The sequence below is a fragment of the Ranitomeya imitator genome, chromosome 1, assembly GCF_032444005.1.
Source record: "Ranitomeya imitator isolate aRanImi1 chromosome 1, aRanImi1.pri, whole genome shotgun sequence".
Lineage (NCBI taxonomy): Eukaryota > Metazoa > Chordata > Amphibia > Anura > Dendrobatidae > Ranitomeya > Ranitomeya imitator.
This window is the reverse complement of record NC_091282.1, coordinates 9,207,675-9,233,199: the sequence shown is the minus strand read 5'-3', so window position 1 is coordinate 9,233,199 and position 25,525 is coordinate 9,207,675. Positions and strand designations below refer to the sequence as shown.

General features: G+C 43.4%; 1 protein-coding gene across 2 annotated transcripts in view; it reads right to left on the bottom strand.

Moving 5' to 3' along the window:
• Nucleotides 1-508: 508 nt before the first annotated feature.
• The window catches only part of LOC138657449 (zinc finger protein ZFP2-like), a 51,629-nt gene continuing 26,612 nt past the window's right edge, over nt 509-25,525 (bottom strand). Inside the window, exons 2-9 of one of the 2 annotated variants that reach the window (XM_069745243.1) lie at nt 22,494-22,744; nt 22,208-22,387; nt 21,468-21,588; nt 14,337-14,425; nt 14,180-14,258; nt 13,981-14,078; nt 6,303-6,414; nt 509-2,933 (exon numbers count right to left, since the gene is read on the bottom strand). In XM_069745243.1, coding sequence (XP_069601344.1) covers nt 1,807-2,933; nt 6,303-6,414; nt 13,981-14,078; nt 14,180-14,258; nt 14,337-14,425; nt 21,468-21,588; nt 22,208-22,387; nt 22,494-22,583 — 1,896 coding nt within the window. In that variant the 5' untranslated portion in view covers nt 22,584-22,744 and the 3' untranslated portion in view covers nt 509-1,806. The remainder of the gene's footprint in view (nt 2,934-6,302; nt 6,415-13,980; nt 14,079-14,179; nt 14,259-14,336; nt 14,426-21,467; nt 21,589-22,207; nt 22,388-22,493; nt 22,745-25,525) is intronic. The other variant, XM_069745244.1, reaches the window with a different exon arrangement.

Sequence of the window (25,525 nt, the reverse complement as noted above, 5' to 3'; positions counted from 1 at the left end):
ACCCCCAAATACCTTAACGTGTGCAAAGGTAAAGAATGTTGGCCAGCTGGTTCTCCACCTGGTTTATAATGGTACACTCTCCACTGAGAAACAACTAATATGATACAATGGCCTAGTGGTCTTTGATATTCGGCAGTTGCGTTTCCACTCCAGTATGACCAATCAATCATACAAGTATAATATCCATTCACCAAATATATACCTGTGATCACAGGACAGAGTGTGTGTGTGTGTGTGTGTGTGTGTGTGTGTGTGTGTGTGTGTGTGTGTGTGTGTGTGTGTGTGTGTGTGTGTGTGTGTGTGTGTGTGTGTGTTTAGGGACATTCTCATTTAATACTATAATGCAAATGTATGTATTGTAGGAGTTTCATTCTTAGACCTTATCTCACATTGTCCACAGACATCCCCTGGTACAATGAAGATCTTACAGAGAATTCTATGATGAAATAACCAGATCCCGATACATTTAAGAACTCCCAGACCATAACATAGCCATCATACTTCCAAGTATTTTTCAAGGGTTTTTTGATTTTTAATATAAAATTTGATGATCAAAGCTTATTTTTTCACTTATAAATAGTGTAAACAAAAGAAAAGATTTAAGTCCTACAAGGGGACGTGAACATGCAATCCTGTTATTGCCCAGGTAGCACTGCTCTTCCTCTATAAAATTTCTTACATGGCAAATTCACAATTTCGCAAGGTATATAAGCAACTAAACGACAGGGATTGCACATAACTGGGATCCTAAGGCTGGGTTCACATTGTGTTTGATCCTCACATTAGTAGCTGCATTGGGGCTTATGTCTGAAGCCTTGGAAAACAGGACTTGGGCGTATATGCAAACAGGTCCATTGACTGATGATATTAAGTATGACAACAAAATGCAGTCAAACAAGTCTTGGAGTCCACCTCAAATTATGGGTGAAAAATAATGTGTAACAGAGCATGCAGGAAACCACGACAAAGCCAATGACGCGGTGACCAAACGCAATGTGAACCCAACCTATCTGTTCCAGATGTGCTCACTCCATCCCCTCATCTTATACTCTCTACTTAATCTGTGATGCAATATACATGACTTCACCCCAAAAGACATATACAACGTGATGTTATTTCATGGTCATTTCAACAAACTGAGTCGCAGCTTTCAGCAAATGTATTTTGCTTCCGTTCTAGATTCACAGCCATAAGGGCAGTACTGCTTTTTGCCACAGAAGAAGAGTGGGAATCCATTTGTCTGCACTGTATATAAAAACTTCATAGCTGCAAGTCTCCACCAACTAATTTAGAGATGACAACAAATTATATATAGAACCTGCAAAGGAAAAAAACTGTTGAAAAATGCAGGATGCAAAATAGTGTTATTTCTCATATACACACGACAAGGTTTTCAAGCAGTGATAAATACCATTTAGACATTTCTTTTTGAACAAAAAAAGTGTTTTCTGTTCAATTTCATTATATTTTTAGGATATTTTAATAAAAATACTGATATGTCCACATGTTAGAAAAACAAGTTCCCCAGAGTATCCTTACTTTTCCTTTATGCTACTTAAGATTTCCCTGCATTGTAGGTGAGATTCTGAATACATTAATAAGAAGCAAGGTTCATGGTAACAATTGAGCTGTACTGCTTTGAAAGTTATACATTTTTTTCTTTTTCATCTCCACAATTGTGTTCCTGTATGGATGACACTTATAGATAACCATGAGTAAATACAATTTGGCCATTTGGTAGATTCAGGCTAATTTCACCAATAAATGAAAACTCTCAATGTCCATAGATATCAAAGCAATAAGAAATCAAAACACCTTATCTCCCAAGTGACTTTTCTGATGATCCCGAAGTTTGGCTTTAGCAATAAAACATTTCCCACATTCTGAACACGAATACGGCTTTTCTCCTGTGTGTATTCTCTTATGTGTGACAAGATCAGATTTTTGTGTAAAACATTTTCCACATTCAGAACATGAATACGGCTTCTCTCCAGTGTGAATTCTTTGATGTTTAATAAGATCTGATTGAACTGTAAAGCATTTCCCACATTCTGTACATAAATAAGGCTTCTCTCCTGTGTGAAATCTCCGATGTTTAACAAGACTTTGCTTTTGTGCAAAACATTTCCCACATTCTGAACAAGAATACGGCTTCTCTCCTGTGTGACTTCTCTGATGTATGATAAGACTTGATTCACTAAGAAAACACTTCCCACATTCTGAACATGAATGCAGCTTCTCCCCTGTGTGCATTCTCTGGTGTCTAACACAATCTGATTTATGTGTAAAACGTTTTCCACATTCTGAACATGAATACGGCTTCTCTCCTGTGTGACTTCTCTCATGTGTAAAAAGACTGGATTTATAGGTAAAACACTTCCCACATGATGAGCATGAAAACGGCTTTGCTCCTTTGTGAATTAGCTCATGTTTAGCAACATCCGCTTTATCTAAAAAGCATTTCCCACATTCTGAACATGAATACGGCTTCTCTCCAGTGTGCCTTCTGTGATGTCTAAGTAGATTTGATTTATTTGTGAAGAACTTCCCACATAGTGAGCATGAAAATGGCTTCTCTCCCGTGTGAATTCTCTCGTGTATAACAAGATGTGATTTCTTTAAAAAACACTTCTCACATTGTGAGCAACAGTATGGCTTCTCCCCTGTGTAAATTCTTCTGTGAACGGCGCTTTTTGTGGAATGTTCAGCATGCCGAAATCTCTGACTTGCTTTTAGACTTGGACTTGTGGTAACAAACAGAGATTGATCAGAAGAAGTTTCCTCATTATCCAGGGAATTATATGATATATCTGTACTATGAAATCCTGGGAGGAAAATTAGTTTATCACTTGAAGAGCGTTGTTTCATATCTTCACCTTCCGCTTTATAATCAGGTAACATTGCATTTTCTTCAGAATTCTTACTATCATTTTCTGTTAGGAGTCAAAACAAATGGTGAAAATTTTTGAAGCACACAGTAGAAAAAAAGTTGCAACATTCCTTTTAGGCTGGAATCACACATTCTGTTTTTGAGGCATTTATTTTCAGGAAAAGCCAGAAGTGGATCTATCAGGAAGAAGTCAAAATCATTCCCGTTCAATCCATTTCAAGGTTTGGCTCAAATAATGCATTAAAATTACCACTAAAATTGGATCTATTCTACACCCAGTCACCACTTTTATTACATACACCTTGACTTGATAAAAGTTGTATGAGCTGTATGTGAGCTCTGTGTCTTTCAGTTATATAGGCTGGATATGATCAGTGTGTGTGTGTGTATATCCAAGTGATACAGACTGGGTGTGATCTCTGTGTTTCTCTCCCATTAATATATAAGATCCCCGAGACTGTAGATCTTTTATCCTCTTTCCACATTGTGGATTTCTGTGTACAACTAACGCACTATCCCTGCTGCGATCTCTTTCACTGAGAGAAGAGAGCAGAGAACCATCAGGCGCAGGAGCTCGAAGGATTTGTAACATTTTTGCAAAGCTTCCAGACTATTTGCACCAAAAAATGGTATAACATTTCTAATGAAGGCCATTTAGACTAGGCTATTCATACTATAACAATAGAGTATGCCAAGGTATACATAACGTTTAGAATGTTTAGGCGCATGTGTACAAGTAGCTGAATGTGCATGTCTTGAGAATTTTTCTGCAGATTTCACTTTTTGCATTTCCTAGGAACTATCAGACACAGAATGTCTCAATATATATATGGATACCGCTGTATGGAATGCTGGAGTTTTACCTGCTATTCTGCAATTTATTTTCTTGGAATGTACTGATATGTACAGTCATGGCCAAAAGTATTGACACCCCTGCAGTTCTGTCAGATAATACTCAGTTTCTTCCTGAAAATGATTGCAATCACAAATTCTTTGGTATTCTGATCTTCATTTAATTTGTCTTAAATGAAAAAACACAAAAATAATTGTCCTAAAGCCAAATTGGATATAATTCCACACCAAACATAAAAAGGGGGTGGACAAAAGTATTCACACTGTTCGAAAAATCCTGTGATGCTTCTGTAATTAGTGTAATTAACAGCACCTGTAACTTACCTGTGGCACCTAACAGGTGTTGGCAATAACTAAATCACACTTGCAGCCAGTTGACATGGATTAAAGTTGACTCAACCTCTGTCCTGTGTCCTTGTGTGTACCACATTGAGCATGGAGAAAAGAAAGAAGACCAAAGAACTGTCTGAGGACTTGAGAAACCAAATTGTGAGGAAGCATGAGCAATCTCAAGGCTACAAGTCCATCTCCAAAGACCTGAATGTTCCTGTGTCTACCGTGTGCAGTGTCATCAAGAAGTGTAAAGCCCATGGCACTGTGGCTAACCTCCCTAGATGTGGACGGAAAAGAAAAATTGACAAGAGATTTGAACGCAAGATTGTGCGGATGTTGGATAAAGAACCTCAACTAACATCCAAACAAGTTCAAGCTGCCCTGCAGTCCGAGGGTACAACAGTGTCAACCCGTACTATCCGTCGGCGTCTGAATGAAAAGGAACTGTATGGTAGGAGAACCAGGAAGACCCCACTTCTTACCCCGAGACATAAAAAAGCCAGGCTGGAGTTTGCCAAAACTTACCTGAAAAAGCCTAAAATGTTTTGGAAGAATGTTCTCTGGTCAGATGAGACAAAATTAGAGCTTTTTGGGCAAAGGCATCAACATAGAGTTTATAGGAGAAAAAAAGAGGCATTCAACGAAAAGAACACGGTCCCTACAGTCAAACATGGCGGAGGTTCCCTGATGTTTTGGGGTTGCTTTGCTGCCTCTGGCACTGGACTGCTTGACCATGTGCATGGCATTATGAAGTCTGAAGACTACCAACAAATTTTGCAGCACAATGTAGGGCCCAGTATGAGAAAGCTGGGTCTCCCTCAGAGGTCATGGGTCTTCCAGCAGGACAATGACCCAAAACACACTTCAAAAAGCACTAGAAAATGGTTTGAGAGAAAGCACTGGAGACTTCTAAAGTGGCCAGCAATGAGTCCAGACCTGAATCCCATAGAACACCTGTGGAGAGATCTAAAAATGGCAGTTTGGAGAAGGCAGCCTTCAAATATCAGGGACCTGGAGCAGTTTGCCAACGAAGAATGGTCTAAAATTCCAGCAGAGCATTGTAAGAAAGTCATTGATGGTTACCGGAAGGGGTTGGTCGCAGTTATTTTGGCTAAAGGTTGTGCAACCAAGTATTAGGTTGAGGGTGCCAACACTTTTGTCTGGCCCATTTTTGGAGTTTTGTGTGAAATGATAAATGTTTTGCTTTTTGCTTCATTCTCTTTTGTGTTTTTTTCATTTAAGACAAATTAACTGAAGATAATACCAAAGAATTTGTGATTGCAATCATTTTCAGGAAGAAACTGAGTATTATCTGACAGAATTGCAGGGGTGTTAATACTTTTGGCCATGATTGTAGTCTATTGACTGTCAAAGAAAAGCCCACATTAGCTTTGGGCTTGGTTGTTTAAGCCGTTAAAGTTAGTTTTGAATGGAGCCAGAACAGCACAGCTCAGTCTGCTGCATGGTGACCAGACTCTGGTACTGTAGCTCAGGACCTGGAAACATTCGGATGTTAGGTTCCCATCAATCTGATATTGAGAACTTATCCCAGGGATCCTAATGCTAAACTAGAGCACGACAAGGTTCAAGTAACACAGTGAAGAGAATTTCTCTGTGTGTTCACATCTCCTTCAGGTCCTACACCAGTGGTCCCCAACCTTTCTGACCTTGAGAGCCACATCCAGCTATGAGAGAGGTTCGGAAGCCACATTGAGGTCTAAGAGAGGATCATGGGCCACATCCAGCTCCTGTACCTCCCCCCTCACAAAAGCGACACAGAGCCCCCATTACTGGTATAATGACAGCCAAAGCTTGACCATAGAAATCAGTGAGGTAGTACATCAAGATCCACAGTTCCCACGATACCTCCATTCAATATTCTCGCATCAATTACTCCCGCCACATCCACACCACATGTTCCACTTAGCTTCACCTCCTGTCAGTTAGCATCATCCGGTCTCCATCTTACCATAGTTATCTCCAAACCCCAAGGCCAAAATAATCACATTTAGATCTGCTCTTCTGTGCAGGGCTACTCACAAAATTACCCATCTGTAGACCTGCTCTTCATAGTTGTTTGCTAGACCTGGTATTAATGCACCAAGCTGACCGGTAACCACACATCATGGGCTCCCGAGCCACATGTGGCTCCTAAGCCATAGGTCTGGGACCCCTGTCCTACATGATGTGTCACACAGTATCACTTTTTGTGGTCATTATTACATACCTGCGATAACAGCTAGTGGAAGTTCATCCTTTCCATCACTCAGACATGGTTGACCAGAGCTGGTCAGCTCTTCTTCGTCATCCTCCATTTTAATAATAATCAGATCTTCCCCCTGATATATCAGATAATATAATAAATAATAATAATCTTCATTTATATAGCGTCAACATATTCTGCAGCGCTTTACAGTTTAACAGTTTCAAACACAACAGTCATAAGTAACAACGTTAACAATACAATAATTAAAGCGAAATAAGACGACCCTGCTCGTGAGAGCTTACAATCTACAATGAGGTGGGGGAGATACAAAGCACAGGTGTGTATTTACAATGATGTATTTACAATGAGGGTCCAGCCATCTTCAGGGGGTGGGGGATAGATGGAGATAGTGAATGGGCTACACACACACAAACATAAAATAACTGATTAAGGAACGTGATAGGCCGCTCTGAACAAATGTGTTTTGAGCGAGCGCCTAAAACTATGCGAGTTGTGGATGGTCGTAATATCTTGGGGTAGAGCATTCCAGAGGATTGGCGCAGCACGGGAGAAGTGTTGGAGTCAGGAGTGGGAGGTACGGATTAGTGCAGAGGTTAGTCGAAAGTCATTTGCAGAGCGCAGCGGTCGGTTAGGCCAATAGACCGAAATGAGGGAGGAGATGTAAGGGGGTGCCGCACTGTGGAGAGCTTTGTGGGTGAGAACAAGTACTTTGAATTGTATCCTGTAATGAATGGGCAGCCAGTGTAACGACACGTCCGAGTAACGATTAGCTAGATAGATGACCCTGGCTACCGCATTAAGGATAGACTGGAGAGGGGAAAGTTGAGTGAGGGGGAGGCCAATTAATAGAGCGTTGCAGTAGTCCAGGTGGGAGTGGATCAGGGCGACAGTGAGGGTTTTTGTTGTTTCCATGGTGAGAAAAGGGTGGATTCTATAGATGTTCTTTAGGTGTAAATGGCACGAGCGGGCAAGAGATTGTATGTGGGAGGCGAAGGAGAGATCGGAGTCAAACATAACACCCAGACAGCGCGCCTGCTGCCGGGGTGTTATTATGGTGCCACCCACGGAGAGGGAAATGTCAGATTTAGGGAGGTTAGTAGATGGCGGGAGCAGAAGAAGTTCAGTTTTGGAGAGGTTGAGTTTCAGATAGAGAGCTGACATGATGTTGGAGACTGCAGACCGACAGTCAGTGGAGTTCTGTAGTACAGCGGGGGTAACGTCAGGGGATGATGTGTATAGTTGTGTGTCATCAGCATAAAGATGGTACTGAAAGCCAAATCTGCTGATGGTCTGTCCAATTGGGGCCGTGTAGAGGGAGAAGAGAAGGGGGCCAAGGACTGAATCCTGATGTAACCCGACAGTGAGAGGAAGAGGAGAGGAAGTGGAGCAAGAGAACAGAACACTGAAGGAGCGGTCAGAAAGGTAGGAGGAGAACCAGGAGAGAGCAGTGTCCTTAATGCCTAGTGACTGGAGCCTAAAGATTAGGAGAGGGTGGTCAACAGTGTTGATAGCTGCAGAGAGGTCGAGGAGAATGAGCAGAGAGTGGTCACCGTTACACTTGCTGTCAGAAGGTCATTGGTCACCTTGATGAGTGTAGTTTCTGTCGAATGTAGGGGGCGGAAACCGGACTGTGAAGGGTCTAGGAGGGAGTCAGTGGAGAGGTAACGGGTAAGGCGGGAGTAGACTAGGCGCTCCAGGAGTTTTGAGATGAAGGGGAGATTGGAGACCGGTCTGTAGTTGTTTGTGCAGGATAGGTCGAGGGTAGGTTTTTTTTAAGTAATGGAGTAATGATAGAGTGTTTGAAGGTGGAGGGGAAAATGCCAGAGGAGAGGGAGAGATAAAAAATTGTAGTTATGTGAGTTGTGACGACTGGAGAGAGAGACTGGAGGAGGTGTGAGGGAATGGGGTCGCTGGTGCATGTAGTCAAACGAGAAGAGGAGAGGAGCTTGGAGACTTCTTCTGTGATGGGATCGAATGTGGAGAGTGAGCCAGGTGAAATGCAGGGAGGGATGAAAGTCACTGCACTTGATGGCTGGGAGCGGATTTCCTGATGAATATTGTCTATTTTCTCTATAAAGTGGGAGGCCAGGTCATCAGCACAAATGTCTGTGATAGGGTCTTGTGCTTTTGGCCTGAAGAGGGAGTGAAAGGTGTCAAAAAGTTTCTTGGGGTTGTTGGATAGTGAGGAGATCAGGGTGGTGAAGTAGGTCTATTTGGCGAGGTGAAGGGCAGAGTTATAGGTCCTGTAGCGTTTCCATTACTTCAGGTCTTGGGGGACACTCGCTTTGCACGGGAATAACGCATATAGGCACGATTTCTCACACAAATTAAGTCCGTTCCGGTTTATTAAAGCATCATAAACCGCACCGTAAGCCAGGGTACACACAGTCTGTTACTTTAACACGTGTGGCTTTACAAAACATTCGGTAGTCACGTCTTTTCTCTTCATTACATTACATGCATCAACGGAACATATTACACCCCGACAGTCTGTTCCAATGGCAGATACATCTCTGCCATATATCACAGGTTTTATCCCATACCAGGGATTACCTCAGGAGCTTCGGCTCCACACACTGACTCTTGCCAGTGTTAGTTCACAGGGAAACTGCCTCACTGGGATCACCGTCCTTGTGACCAGGGCACTTCAGATAGTCCAGACCCACAGTAGGAACTGTAGCTTCCCCAACACAGAAACCGTCTCAGGCTCTGTAGATGCAGCCTCTCCATGCGCTTCCAGGAAGTCCAATCACAGGCACTTCCAACACACAGGCCATCAGTCCATGATCTTACCAGGTGCTTACAGGACTCCAGTCCATCCGTGGACAATCCAACACTCTGACCATTCCAGGACTCACACTCTTACCAGGTGCTTGCAGGACTCCAGCCCGTCTCAGGACAATCCAGCACCCTCGAGCATTCAGTCCATAGCCTCAGCAGTGCTTCCAGGACTCCAGCCCACTTCAGGACAATCCAACACTCTGACCATTCCAGGACTCACACTCTTACCAGGTGCTTGCAGGACTCCAGCCCGTCTCAGGACAATCCAGCACCCTCGAGCATTCAGTCCATAGCCTCAGCAGTGCTTCCAGGACTCCAGCCCACTTCAGGACAATCCAACACTCTGACCATTCCAGGACTCACACTCTTACCAGGTGCTTGCAGGACTCCAGCCCGTCTCAGGACAATCCAGCACCCTCGAGCATTCAGTCCATAGCCTCAGCAGTGCTTCCAGGACTCCAGCCCACTTCAGGACAATCCAACACTCTGACCATTCCAGGACTCACACTCTTACCAGGTGCTTGCAGGACTCCAGCCCATCCCAGGACAATCCAACACTCTCGAGCATTCAGTCCATAGCCTCAGCAGTGCTTCCAGGACTCCAGCCCACTTCAGGACAATCCAACACTCTGACCATTCCAGGACTCACACTCTTATCAGGTGCTTGCAGGACTCCAGCCCATCCCATGACAATCCAGCACCCTCGAGCATTCAGTCCATAGCCTCAGCAGTGCTTCCAGGACTCCAGCCCACTTCAGGACAATCCAACACTCTGACCATTCCAGGACTCACACTCTTACCAGGTGCTTGCAGGACTCCAGCCCATCCCAGGACAATCCAACACTCTCGAGCATTCAGTCCATAGCCTCAGCAGTGCTTCCAGGACTCCAGCCCACTTCAGGACAATCCAACACTCTGACCATTCCAGGACTCACACTCTTACCAGGTGCTTGCAGGACTCCAGCCCATCCCATGACAATCCAGCACCCTCGAGCATTCAGTCCATAGCCTCAGCAGTGCTTCCAGGACTCCAGCCCACTTCAGGACAATCCAACACTCTGACCATTCCAGGACTCACACTCTTACCAGGTGCTTGCAGGACTCCAGCCCATCCCAGGACAATCCAACACTCTCGAGCATTCAGTCCATAGCTTCAGCAGTGCTTCCAGGACTCCAGCCCACTTCAGGACAATCCAACACCCAGGCTATTGCAGGACTCACGGATCTCAGTATTGGAGAATACCAGGAGACTCCAACACCGCGACCCTCCAAGACCTTGCACATGGACCAAACGGATCCATACACAGGAACCCTGTGACCCACACCCTGGTCACATTATCTACCTGTAACCACTCCCCTGGGTGGGAGTGTGGGTGTGTGGCTAGTTTGACCCTCCTATCTCTCATAACTAGCCCTGCCAATCTCCCATTAGCATTACACAACTACTTGTGGGACTACAGGTCCCAGCACACCAACCAAACTTCAGACTGACAGCACAGAGTGTCTTCCTCTGCAACACACGTACCGGCCATTTACACTCCTGCCGGACTTTGCCTCATCACATTTATGCCTCCAAGCGCATCTTGAAGCGCACACACAGCGCCCCCTGGCTGTAACATGGGTCACCACACCACAGTCCTTAACATAAATTTGAAGTGTATGAAGTCTTCTGGTGTGCGAGTTTTCCTCCATAAGCGTTCAGCACTCCTAGAGCATCGCTGGAGAAATCGGGTTTGCGATGTGAGCCAGGGCTGTTTCACTCTGCGTTTGGAGGTTCTGAGGGTGAGGGGAGCTACTTGGTCAAGGGTGCTTCTAAGAGTGTCATAGTAGTGGTGTACAGCCAGATCAAGACAGGAAAAAGAAGAGATTGGGGACAATGATGAGTGTAGGGAGTCTGAAAGTGTATGAGGGTTAATGGCTTGTAGATTTGTGACTGAATGGTGTGTAGGAGGGTGCTGGGGTGGGCGAGGGATTGTGAGTGTGAAGGAGAGAATGTTGTGGTCAGAGAGGGGAAGCGGTGAGTTATCTAGGTAGGAGATTGATGTAACATTTCAGTACAATTCCAAACATGGGGAGAAGGCTGTATCATGGAACTTGATGGTGTCATTCGTTCACTAACTGACGTCCAACTCAGCAGTGAGACTTAAAAATTACGCTTTTTTTCCCATTGTTTGAATTTTATTTAGTCACTAAACGAACACAAAAAAAGAACACCCTTTATAAGTTTGGTATCGCCATAAGTGTAACCTGGAAAATCATGTTGTCAGGTCATTTTCAATGCACAATGAACGCCGTAAAAACAAGGCCCAAAAAATTGTGACGGAATTGCGTTTTTTAGCCCCCATTTCATAAGGGAATTTTTTTTCTCATTCAAAACTAATTGTTCTTCAAAAAATAAGGCTTCATATGTTTATACTTGTGAGGAGCTGACCACAGACTTTTTCCACAACAGAGCGCCAGTATGTTGATTTTGTTATTGTATTTATTAGATATTTGCTTGCTCGTCGGTTTAAGGTCCACAAATCTCTCGTGGAAAGTGTTGAGCCTCCCAAATCAATGTTTCCATTCAGTGACGGTAAGATCTGTGGGCTGGATCTCTTGTGTAAATAAGGCCTACATTAATTTTTCTGTCCGGCATCTGGTGGGGGCATGTGTGTCTTTTCTTCTCTCTGCAGGGGGCATCTCTAATACACAACCCTGCAGACAGGTCGGAAACTGGGCTTCTGGAATATTCTTCACTTTTTGGGCTGAAAGCAAATATATAAGTTGGTGGGTGTGAACACTTCTGATCCCAGGAAAGGGAGAACAATAAGCCACATGTTTAGTGAGGCAGTTGGTGCAGTGATGCTGAACGGCAAAGCTCTATTGGTGAGGTCCAGTTGACCCTGTATGGATGGCCTATGGAGATTGGAGATGGGTTGACGGCTGGAGCTTGATACACGTGCTACGATCAACTATCGCCTGGATATTAGGAACTATCTTACACGAAGACCACAAAAAGAGGAAAAAATCCTCCAATATTCAAGAAAAAAAAAAAACACGCAGAGAGGCTTACCTGTCTAAATGGTCTGCTGCACCCTGGTAGTGCAATTGTATTGAGGTCCATTTAGACAGGTAAGCCTCTCTGCCTGTGTTTTTTTTTTTTTTCATGTTAGGAACTATCTTAAGGACTGTTGTTGCCAACTGGAGAGAGAAACATGTGCTACGGTTGTGGTATGGAGCAGACTATATCGGCAAGAGATACAAAAGCTGTGGGCCAGCCAAGAGTTGGGAGAAGTGGGTATTGCCAGGTGCGGAGCCAGTGGAATTATTGGCCCCAGGATGGGATCATGAGGGCTGGTGACATTGCATTGTGACCATCTACCTGGAATTGCTGTAATACCATGGATAAATGGAATAAAAATAGTTGCGCTAACCTGTTCGCTAAGGGGTTAAGTATGTCCAGGTCTAATTTACCCCTCCTACAACTATGGCAGCAGTTTAGCTGCGACCAGAGGACAGCAACGACTGGAAGAACTGAAGTCTATTGGAAATTCAAGTCTGTCCACAAACTCATTGGAGCAACGCACTACCGCTGGACTCTGGAGGAGCGGTGTTCTGTGCAGTGAGGGATCACATTTCTCTATCTGCGTCTGATGGACGAGTCTGGGTTTCGTGAATGCTAGAAGAAATTTAACTGACTTCACTGTACTTGCTGTACAGTTTGGTGGAAGAGGATAATGCTATGGGTTCGTTTTTTAAGGGTTGACCTCTGCCCCTTTGATCTAGCGAAGGGAATTCTTAACGCTTCAGCATAAGACATTGTGGCCAATTATAGTCTCCAGGTTTGTTGGAAGAGTTTGGGGAAGGCCCGTTTCTGTTCCCTATGACTGGTCCAAGGACACAAAAGTCATAAAAGAAATGGGTGGGAGGAGTTTGGTGGAAGAACATGACTGGCGGCACAAAGCCCAGACCTCAGCTCCATCCAAAACAATTGGGATGAACTAGAACGGAGAAAACAAATGGTGCTCTGGATGAAAGGTCAAAAATCCCATCAGACGCCTCCAAAATCTTAAAGAAAGCACAGTGAGAGAAAGGTGATAAAGACACCTGATATGAAGCTTGTAGTCTTGGAGATTTTACAGTATTTATAACAGCAACTTGTCAGGAGCCGATAGCGAGGTGAGCGGACAACTGCTGTATAGGAATCAAAGTGCTTGAGACAAGGGGCCTGGAGATTAGGAGTTAGCCTCTCTCCTGGAAGGTAGATTCTGCGCACACTTGGCCAGGAACTCGGGAGATATTAGAGGCTGAGCTCTGTGAAAATGAGCTGTACACTATGTTAGATAAAAGCTCTCATTACAGGAAAATCAGAACAGATAAAAAAAAAACAAGTCAACTGCGGACTTGCCTATATTTATATTGTCTACCTAATAAAAGCAATTTTATAAATTGAGAACAACCTTTTAACGGTTTGTTCTCATCTGGACACTTATAGCATATTCACTGTAACATTTACTGAAAGTCAGAATTAAAAGTTATCATTTCATGTTTAACCACACAGTAAATAGGGAATTCAAAAATAATGGAGGAATTTCAATATTCAAGATTTTTTCCATTCCTCCCCAAAGTTTCAGTTTTCAAAACTATAAGATAAAATAATGGTGCCATAAAAAATTACAACTTATCCTACAAAAAATCCTGGAATGTGGGGATAAAAAATTAATTAGAAAAAAAATTGTTTTTAAAGGAAGATAGTGGCTTTCTCACCCTCTTTTTTTCATTTTTTGATTCCCATTTGCTATTTCCTATAAATTTCCCAGTGTATTCCACTAACAAGAATGTATGACATCTATGACCATGAGACCAGAAATGACACCTCTCCCATAGAGATGTTAGAGGGCTCAGCGCCGTCTACCTGATGATCCTCCGGGATGTTGTGATTCTCCTCCGGACAGTCCTGGAAAGACAGAGGACGGGGACATCTCTCTGGTGGATTTCCTTCTAAAAGTTCATCTGTAGGAAATATAGTGACAGTATAGATTGCATCAAGCAATGAGATGATGGGAGTAGTAGTCGGTGACCACAGAACAGACATGACAATCTCCCCTCCTCACCCTGCTGATCGGCCCACACATCCAGCATCTCTTCTACTTCATCGATAATTTCAACCTTAATATCAATCAGATCTTCACCCTAAGAAGTAAAATGTAAGATGAGCTCAGGTCCCATCACTTCATGGTCAGATGTTGTGGAGGCTTCAGTGTCATCTACCTGATGATCCTCCGGGATGTTGTGATTCTCCTTTGGACAGTCCTGGGAACACAGAGATCTCTCTAAGGAATTTTTCTTTCCGAGTCCATCTATGGAGACACAACCACAGAAAGACATGATTTAGCCTAAATCTTTTAAAAAGTGAAACGCAATGTTAAGAAAACGTAACTGGTGATCGGTTTCATGGGTTTTGATTTTTTTTAAGGTAATTGACAAATATCACCTAAATGGAGAATATTGTGATTTCTACCGTTGAAATAATAAGTTGATTGTCATTGCTCGGTTTCGGTACTCAATCTGTGACCTCTTGTGAGGTCGTTTTCCCTCTCTGCCGATTTACAGCCTGTTCAGTCTCTGTCCAACTGCTGAGAGATCTCTATTCCATGCTTTCCTTTCCATGGTTTGCTTCTAGTCAGGTGTCTCACACTTCCTCATTTGGTTCTGTCCTATCAAATCTTGGGAGGCGTCATTTATACTCACCTGGCATCTGCCATCTTTGCTCACTATACTTCAAGATTGATGGCACCCTTCCGTTTCTTTTAGGTATAGAGTCTGGGAAGATTCTACGTGTTCCGTTTGGTTCTTATTTTCTTCCATCTATCCTGTGTGACTGTGTGGACACATTTATAGGCCTCATCCTCGGGAGAAGAAATCAGAATCTGCGCATGCGCCGCCTCCGGCAGCCATTTTCCCGAAGCCCATTACAGGGAAGTTAATGGGAATGGGGACTCTGTACAGCGTCAACATCTTAGGAAAGCCCAGGGCCCTAAGCCTCGCAGCGCCTGGACATCCCCTCCTTCCAGCCCGAGGCCTGCAATATCCCCCTACTCTTGCTGCTCCAAGCCTCCTAAAGCAGCGGCCCTGCCTCCTATGACCCCGTTCCACCACCACAGACCCCCTCGATAAGCTGCCTTTTGATTATAAGATGCACCACCATTTTCATCCCAAATTTGGTGGAAAAAAAGTATGTTTTATTTTATAATCCTAAAATATGGTATGCCTCTTGGAAAAAGAGGAGAAATGACACAAAAGAGCAAAATAAATAAAATAAAAATACCAGTTCATAACTGGAATTAAAGGGGGTGTATCATCCGAAAAGTACCTATTGTTTAGGTTTTTATGTTAAACATTTTTAACCCCTTAACCCCTGAGTCGGTCTGCACCTTATTGACCAAGCCAAATTTGACAATTCTGACCAGTGTCACTTTGTGGAAATAATTCTGGAACGCTTTAATGAATCCCTTGATTCTGAGAATGTTTTTTCTTGACATATTGTACTTCATGTTAGTAGTAACATTTCTTTGATATGACTTGTGTTTATTTGTGAAACTAACAGAAATTTGGCTTCAATAGTGAACATTTTGCAATTTTTAAACTATTACATTATTACGTCCTTAAATCAGAGAGTCATATCGAACAAAATAATTAATAAATAACATTTCCCACATGTCTACTTTACATCAGCACAATTTTTGAAACATAATTTTTTTTGTTGGGAAGTTATAAGGGTTAAAATTTAACCAGCAATTTCTCATTTTTACAACAAAATTTTCAAAACCATTTTTTTTAGGAACCATCTCACATTTGAAGTCACTTTGAGGGGTTTATATGATAGAAAATACCCAAAAGTGACACCATTCTAAAAACTGCACCCCTCAAGGTGCTCAAAACCACATTCAAGAAGTTTATTAACCCTTCACGTACATCACAGAAACTAAAGCAATGTGGAAGGAAAAAAAATGAACATTTAACTCTTTCACAAAAATGTTACTATAGACCTATTTTTTTATTTTCACAAGGGTAACAGGAGAAAATAGACCACAAAATTTGTTGTGCAATTTTTCCTAAGTACGCCGGTACCCCATGTGAGGGAGAAAACCACTGTTTGGCGCATGGCAGAGCTCGGAAGGGAAGGAGCGCCATTTGACTTTTTGAATGCGAATTTTGCTGGAATCATTAGTTGACACCATCTTACATTTGGACAGCCCCTGATGTGCCTAAACAGTGGAAATCCCCCACAAGTTACCCCATTTTGGAAACTAGACCCATCATGAAATGTATAAAGGTGTGTGATGAGCACCTTGAACCCACAGGTGCTTCACAGACGTTTATGGCGTTTGGGCCGTGAAAAAAAAAAATCTAATTTTTCCCACAAAAATGTTTTTAGCCCCATTCTTTTATTTTGACAAGGGTAAAAGGAGAAACTGAATGCCAAAATGTGTTCTGCAAATTCTCCTGAATACGCAGGCACCCCATATGTGGAGGAAAACTACTGTTTGGGCGCACGGTGAGGCTCAGAACGTTTTGTAACACAGACTTTGATGGCATGGTCTGCGAGTGTCATGTTGCATTTGGAGAGCTCCTGATGTGCCTAAACAGTGGAAACCCCCCACAAGTGACACCATTTTGTAAACCAGACCCCTGAAGGAATTTAACTATGGTTTGGGAACACAGAAGGGAAAGAAAACCGTTTGACTTTTTGAATGCAAAACTGTCTGTAATCATTAGCAGACGCCATGTTGTGTTTGGAAAGCCCCTGATGTGCCACAGATTTTCATTCTTGTGCATTGAAGAACAAATAATTACATTTTTACCACCAACATTTTGTGTTAGCCCCCCAACTTTTACATTTTCACACAGGGAAATGGGTTAAAATGGCACCAAAATTTGTCCCACAATTTCTGCTGAATACAGAAATACCCCATATGTGGCTGTACAGCACTGCTTAGCCATAATATTATTATTTATTTTTACAGCGCCGTTGATTTCATGGCATTTTACATGATGGAGGCTCGGGAGGGACTGAGCGCTAATTGCCTCCTTGAGAGCAGATTTTCTTAGAATAGTTTGCGGACTCCTCATACAGAGCCCCTAAGTGCTAGCAAAGCAGAATCCCCCCTCAAATGACTTATGTAAAGGAGTAGTCATGATTTTGACTCCATGGTGTTTTCCAGAAACGAGCAGCAGTGGATGCTGCAGAGTGAAAATTGTAAACTTCCGTTGTAGTGACCGGTATGCTGTAGTGCTCGGTAGGTTATACCCAGTTGGCCTCTGTTCAGCGGTGTCCAATTTACAGAGATGCACAAAACTGTGGTGGACCGCACTTTTATGCACACTGTGGTGAAGCGCTACCTGAGTGGGTTGGGGAACACTCGCTTGGCACAGGATTTAAGCACTCAGGCACGATTTCTCCACTTAAACAGTCTATTCTGGTTTATTAAACGTCATAAACCACATAACATACAGTCTATTACATTTTATCCATGAACTTATCACGACCACCAGTCTGTTTATGCAGCAGATAAACTTCTCTGCCATATATTACAATCCCCTTGTCCGGGGTTACCTTTCAGGAGCTCCGGCTCCACACACTGACTCCTGCCAGTGCTGGTTCACAGGGGAAAGCTGCCTCACTGGGATCACCGTCCTTGTGACCAGGGCACCTCAGATCGTCCAGACCCACAGTAGGAACTGTAGCTTCCCCAAAACAGAAACCATCTCAGGCTCCGTAGATGCAGCCTCTCCATGTGCTTTCAGGAAGTCCAGTCACAGGCACTTCCAACACACACGCCATCAATCCATGGTCTCACCAGGTGCTTGCAGGACTCCAGTCCATCCCAGTACAATCCAACACCCTGAGCTTTCAGGTCTCACACTCTCACCAGGTGCTTGCAGGACTCCAGTCCAACCCAGGACAATCCAATACCCTGAGCTTTCAGGTCTCACACTCTCACCAGGTGCTTGCAGGACTCCAGTCCATCCCAGGACAATCCAACACCCTGAGCTTTCAGGTCCCACACTCTCACCAGGTGCTTGCAGGACTCCAGTCCATCCCAGGACAATCCAACACCCTGAGCTTTCAGGTCTCACACTCTCACCAGGTGCTTGCAGGACTCCAGTCCATCCCAGGACAATCCAACACCCTGAGCTTTCAGGTCCCACACTCTCACCAGGTGCTTGCAGGACTCCAGTCCATCCCAGGACAATCCAACATTCTGAGCATTCAGGTCCACGGTCTCTCTAGGTGCTACCAGGAAACCTCCACTCACAGGAGCTTCCAACACCGACTGTCCAGGACCTTGCACATGGACCAAACAGATCCATACACTCTGACCATGTGACGAGATCTCAGTCACATTATATGGTTGTAACAACTCCCCTAGATGGGAGTGTGTAAGGTTAGCTAGTCCCGCCCAGCTCACCAGCTAACCCTATAAGCCCACCCTTATAAGTAAACACAACAAACTCTTGTGGAACTATAAGTCCCAGCATAACCGTATCATTTTGGGCTTAAAGCGTAGAGCACCTCTGCGACACATACCGGCCATTTTGTCTCATCACCATAATTATGCCTCCAAGCGCATCCTGAAGCACACACACACCGCCCCCTGGCTGTAACATGGGTCACCGCACCACAACACCTAAAAAGACAGATACCGCCGGATTTCGGGTCAGTACGATTACAACGAAACCTCATTTATATCTTTTTTTATGTTTTGGGGCTTTTACGCAAACTTTTATAGAGAAAATAATTATTTTTGCATCACATTATTCTGAGGGCTATAACTTTTTCATTTTTCTGCTGATGGAGCTGTATGGGGGCTTGTTTTTTTGTGGGACAACATGACGTTTTCAGAGGTACCATTTTTATTTACATTAGTCTTTTTTATCGTGTTTTATTCCATTATTTGTTTGGCAGAATGATGATAAAGCATAGTGTTTTGCCTTGTGTATTTTTTTATGCTGATCACTGAATGGTTTATCTAATTTTATAGGTCGGGTCGTTCTGAACGCGGCGATCCCGAACGTGTACTTTTTATTTTTTATTCATAGAAATATTTATTAATGGATACAATATAGATTTTTTATTATTTTGTGATTTTTTTATGTTTTTCCATTTTTTTTTTTTTTTTTACTTATTCTCTCCATGGGACTTTCACTTTCAGCAGCCTGATTGCTTATGAAGCATAGCAATGCCCGAGCGCTGCCATGCTTTATAAACGGTCAGCGCTGCACTGACATACAAGGTAGATACATCATTCTCTGAACATGGTGTAACAAGTTTGCTAGCTCTGGTGACCCGGATGTTTTCATGACATCGGGTCACTGTGGAAACAATCGGGCTTCCCCCTCCCTCTGCAAACCTGCTAAATACAGGTCCTTCTCAAAAAATTTGCATATAGTGTTAAATTTCATTATTTCCCATAATGTAATGATTACAATTAAACTTTCATATATTATAGATTCATTATCCACCAACTGAAATTTGTCAGGTCTTTTATTGTTTTAATACTGATGATTTTGGCATACAACTCCTGATAACCCAAAAAACCTGTCTCAATAAATTAGCATATCAAGAAAAGGTTCTCTAAACGACCTATTACCCTAATCTTCTGAATCAACTAATTAACTCTAAACACATGCAAAAGATACCTGAGGCTTTTATAAACTCCCTGCCTGGTTCATTACTCAAAACCCCCATCATGGGTAAGACTAGCGACCTGACAGATGTCAAGAAGGCCATCATTGACACCCTCAAGCAAGAGGGTAAGACCCAGAAAGAAATTTCTCAACAAATAGGCTGTTCCCAGAGTGCTGTATCAAGGCACCTCAATGGTAAGTCTGTTGGAAGGAAACAATGTGGCAGAAAACGCTGTACAACGAGAAGAGGAGACCGGACCCTGAGGAAGATTGTGGAGAAGGACCGATTCCAGACCTTGGGGAACCTGAGGAAGCAGTGGACTGAGTCTGGTGTGGAAACATCCAGAGCCACCGTGCACAGGCGTGTGCAGGAAATGGGCTACAGGTGCCGCATTCCCCAGGTAAAGCCACTTTTGAACCATAAACAGCGGCAGAGGCGCCTGACCTGGGCTACAGAGAAGCAGCACTGGACTGTTGCTAAGTGGTCCCAAGTACTTTTTTCTGATGAAAGCAAATTTTGCATGTCATTCGGAAATCAAGGTGCCAGAGTCTGGAGGAAGACTGGGGAGAAGGAAATGCCAAAATGCCTGAAGTCCAGTGTCAAGTACCCACAGTCAGTGATGGTGTGGGGTGCCATGTCAGCTGCTGGTGTTGGTCCACTGTGTTTCATCAAGGGCAGGGTCAATGCAGCTAGCTATCAGGAGATTTTGGAGCACTTCATGCTTCCATCGGCTGAAATGCTTTATGGAGATGAAGATTTCATTTTTCAGCATGACCTGGCACCTGCTCACAGTGCCAAAACCACTGGTAAATGGTTTACTGACCATGGTATTACTGTGCTCAATTGGCCTGCCAACTCTCCTGACCTGAACCCCATAGAGAATCTGTGGGATATTGTGAAGAGAAAGTTGAGAGACGCAAGACCCAACACTCTGGATGAGCTTAAGGCCGCTATTGAAGCATCCTGGGCCTCCATAACATCTCAGCAGTGTCACAGGCTGATTGCCTCCATGCCACGCCGCATTGAAGCAGTCATTTCTGCCAAAGGATTCCCGACCAAGTATTGAGTGCATAACTGAACATTATTATTTGATGGTTTTTTTGTTTGTTATTAAAAAACACTTTTATTTGATTGGATGGGTGAAATATGCTAATTTATTGAGACAGGTTTTTTGGGTTATCAGGAGTTGTATGCCAAAATCATCAGTATTAAAACAATAAAAGACCTGACAAATTTCAGTTGGTGGATAATGAATCTATAATATATGAAAGTTTAATTGTAATCATTACATTATGGTGAATAATGAAATTTAACACTATATGCTAATTTTTTGAGAAGGACCTGTACTATCGATGGCAGCATTTAGCGGGTTAAATTGCTGGGAGCGGTATGGACACTGCTACCGCCAGAGGTGCCGGGTGTCAGCCGTCATATTATCCTGCAGCTTTCACCTGCGCTCCACCTTCTGTGTGTGGGCGATCGCCATGACATATATATACTGCATCGGTTAGAAAGGGATTAATATGATTTTGACAATATTTATTATTATTATTATACTCCCCCTATGTCAAATCAGACCTCCTGTTACTGTTTGTGGGTTGTAACAACATTGACCATTGTTATCGTACAGGCATCACTGCGACGGCCAATTGCTTTCCATGTATCTACTGTCTACCTACAGGGAATAAATATGCATTATCCCTGCTCACCTGGTGGTGTAAGAGGTCGGAGCTCCTCCATCACGTCCTGGTACCGATCCTGGTGTCCTTCTAGATACTCCCACTCCTCCATGGAGAGATAGACAGCGACGTCCTGACACCTTATAGGAACCTGACAACAGCGACACCGTCATCACCCAGAATCCTCCAGTGCTGTATAATGTCCCAGCAGTCACCTCTCCGCTTATCACCCAGAATCCTCCAGTCCTGTATAATGTCCCAGCAGTCACCTCTCCGCTCATCACCCAGAATCATCCAGTGCTGTATAATGTCCTAGCAGTCACCTCTCCGCTCATCACCCAGAATCCTCCAGTCCTGTATAATGTCCCAGCAGTCACCTCTCCGCTCATCACCCAGAATCCTCTAGTGCTGTATAATGTCCCAGCAGTCACCTCTCCACTAATCACCCAGAATCCTCCAGTGCCATCCTGTATAATGTCCCAGCAGTCATCTCCCCGGTCATCACCCAGAATCCTCCAGTGCTGTCCTGTATAATGTCCCAGCAGTCACCTCTCCGCTAATCACCCAGAATCCTCCAGTGCTGTCCTGTATAATGTCCCAGCAGTCACCTCTCCGCTTATCACCCAGAATCCTCCAGTCCTGTATAATGTCCCAGCAGTCACCTCTCCGCTCATCACCCAGAATCCTCCAGTGCTGTATAATGTCCCAGCAGTCACCTCCCCGCTCATCACCCAGAATCCTCCAGTGCTGTATAATGTCCCAGCAGTCACCTCTCCGCTCAGCAGTTCAATAATCTTGTTGCTGAGCTCCAGGATCTTCTTGTTCCTCTCATGTAGCAGGGAGTGCGGGGGAGGCTCTGTGATGGGGCCAGGGCTCCGCCCTCCTGACTCCTGGAGATGGATGATGGGAGTCACACCGTCCCCCGGTGTCTTCCTCACTATTGTGTAATCCTGTGTATGGAGAGAGACACTTAGGGAGAAGCAGAAAAACACTAAATCCCAGCTGTACAATGAAATACAGGTGCAAATCCTACTGATAGAAATGTAGAGGAGTTACCTCTCCGCTCAGCAGGGAGATGATCTCCAAGGCGAAGTGGAATAATCTTCTGGTGGTCTCATTCCTGTCCTCGTCCATCCTTGGGGTCATTCAGGAGGAGGGATGAACACTGGATCAGCTGGAGGGATCTAGTCGTACCAGCATCTTCACGATAAAGGAGAAGATGGAAATCACAGGGGACGATATAACGTGAGATACAGAAGCTCAGTCACTGAACAAGGTGGGATGCGGGTCCTCCGAGCTTTCACCACCTGGATTGTAGGAGGATCACAAGCACAGCAATTAATATAATGGCCACAGGATAAACTATAACTGTGTGATACACGGGGGCTTCCTCTGCAGGTATTGGGATGTTTCCATATCTGTTGTACAAGTGAGTGGAAACAACCAGACACTTAAGAATATGGACTTAATTGAAGATATACACAATGGATGCTTATATCAACATATAAGAATCAATACCTGTCAGCAGTTCTAGAACATTTATGTGGACTTTGATATGACAACGTGTCCACTTTCGCCAATACAGAATTAAATAATGCTTAGGAAAAGAACAGAATCATAAAAGCTAATGAATATTGATTAAACCCGTGCTGAGGGAGGAGAAATTAAGGGTTTACCAATAATCAATATGATAAGTGATAATCTGTATAAGGATGTAGTTTTTCCTCAAAAAGCAGGTTTTCTTCTAGTGACTGTGTAGTCAATCACAAGTAGTCTTTCACCGTGTACTTGTATATCTCTCTGATATATCATTTAGCCACACACAATTAAGATGATCACACGGCTTTAGTGTGACCTGAACAGTTGGCGCCCAACGTGGGGTCAGGACGAGGAGTCCAGATGACTGCAGCCACAGCAGACCTCTTCCAGGGACAAACCACACCTGAGGGTATGTCTAAAGGGGAAACCACAAAGGGGAAATTGTTTATGGGACACCTAATAGAGTGTGGACCATGTGCTGTATAATAACCATTCACTATTCTAACGCTGCACATTTTTAATCTCTATTCCTTTTATTACTGTGAATAAAGCTTATAGTAATAGTCTTTAGTTTGGGATTTTTTGCCTTAGGCTATGTGCACATGTCCGGAATTGCCGCAGAAATTTCTGCGGCAATTCCAGAACACCCTGCCGTGGGAAAAACGCATGCAGAATTAGCATGCATTTTCCTGCTAAACACTAGCGTTTTACAAGCGTAATTAGCCTGTAGAATGCCAACGTTCTCCAAGCGATCTGTAGCATCGCTTGGAAAACTGATTGACAGGTTGGTCACACAAACATAGTGTTTGACAAGTGTGACCAACTTTTTTACTATTGATGCTGCCTATGCTCGGCTAGTCATTTGGCTGTGGAACTGTGTGTGGGACTCTAAGGTAATATGAGGAGGATCTGATTACATGCACTTTACATCTTGTTAGTGGTAGAAGGAAACAGGCAGTATCAGACTGATGATGGGTGTCTGCTTGTTTTAGGTTAATTATAACCTCAGCTCCTGCTATAAATTTTGCTTCTGTGTTTTTTCCTTTCTACAAGATTGCATTATGTCAGGTGGCAGATTTATAATGCGTATGTCCCCATATATTGTATTATTTGTATATATATAAGTAAACTACTCCACTTTGCCTTCCTAGCCTCTGGTTTTGTTTGGTTTGAGGCACCTATTTTAATGTTATGTTGTTCTATTTTATATTTGAAATAAAGAAATTGCTATTTTGTAAATTGTGTTTGAAGGCACTTCTTGATCCTATAATAAGGATTGTTATGTTATACTTTATTTAATTAAATAGATAGTGGCAAACATTAATACTAACTAAAAGAGACATGTGCACGTATTTGGACCATTCCTCAAAAAAATGTGTATTATCCCCTTCATGAACTTGGGATTTTTCGTTTTTCCGTGTTCGTTTTTCACTCCCCTCCTTCCCAGAGCCATAACTTTTTTATTTTTCCGTCAATTTGGCCATGTAAGGGCTTATTTTTTGTGGGACGAGTTATACTTTTGAACGACATCATTGGTTTTAGCATGTCGTGTACTAGAAAACGGTAAAAAATTCCAAGTGCGGTGAAATTGCAAAAAAAGTGCAATCCCACACTTGTTTTTTGTTTAGCTTTTTTGCTAGGTTCACTAAATGCTAAAACTGACCTGCCATTATGATTCTCCAGGTCAGTACGAGTTCATAGACACCTAACATGTCTAGGTTATTTTTTATCTAAGTGGTGAAAAAAAATTCCAAACTTTGCTAAAAAACAAACAAAAAATTGCGCCATTTTCCGATACTCGTAGCGTCTCCATTTTTCGTGATCTGGGGTCGGTTGAGGGCTTATTTTTTGCGTACCGAGCTGGCGTTTTTAATGATAGCATTTTGGTGCAGATACGTTCTTTTGATCGCCCGTTATTGCATTTTAATGCAATGTCGCGGCGACCTAAAAAACGTAATTCTGCCGTTTCGAATTTTTTTCTAGCTACGCCATTTAGGGATCAGGTTAATGCTTTTTTTTAATTGATAGATCGGGCGATTCTGAGCGTGGCGATACCAAATATGTGTAGATTTGACTTTTTTTTTATTGATTTATTTTGATTGGGGCGAAAGGGGGGTGATTTAAACTTTTATATTTTTTTTATTCTTTTCACATTTTTTTTAACTTTTTTTTTTAACTTTTGCCATGCTTCAATAGCCTCCGTGGGAGGCTAGAAGCAGGCACAACGCGATCGGCTCTGCTACATAGCAGCGATCTGCTGATCGCTGCTATGTAGCAGAAATGGAGGTGTGCTGTGAGCGCCGACCACAGGGTGGCGCTCACAGCCACCGGTCATCAGTAACCATAGAGGTCTCTAGGACCTCTATGGTCACCATCCTGACGCATCGCTGACCCCCGATCATGTGACGGGGGTCGGCGATGACGTCATTTCCGGCCGCCCGGCCGGAAGCGGTATATAAAATAAATGCCGCAGTCTGCGATTGACAGCGGCATTTAACTAGTTAATAGGTGCGGGCAGATCGCGATTCTGCCCGCGCCTATTACGGGCA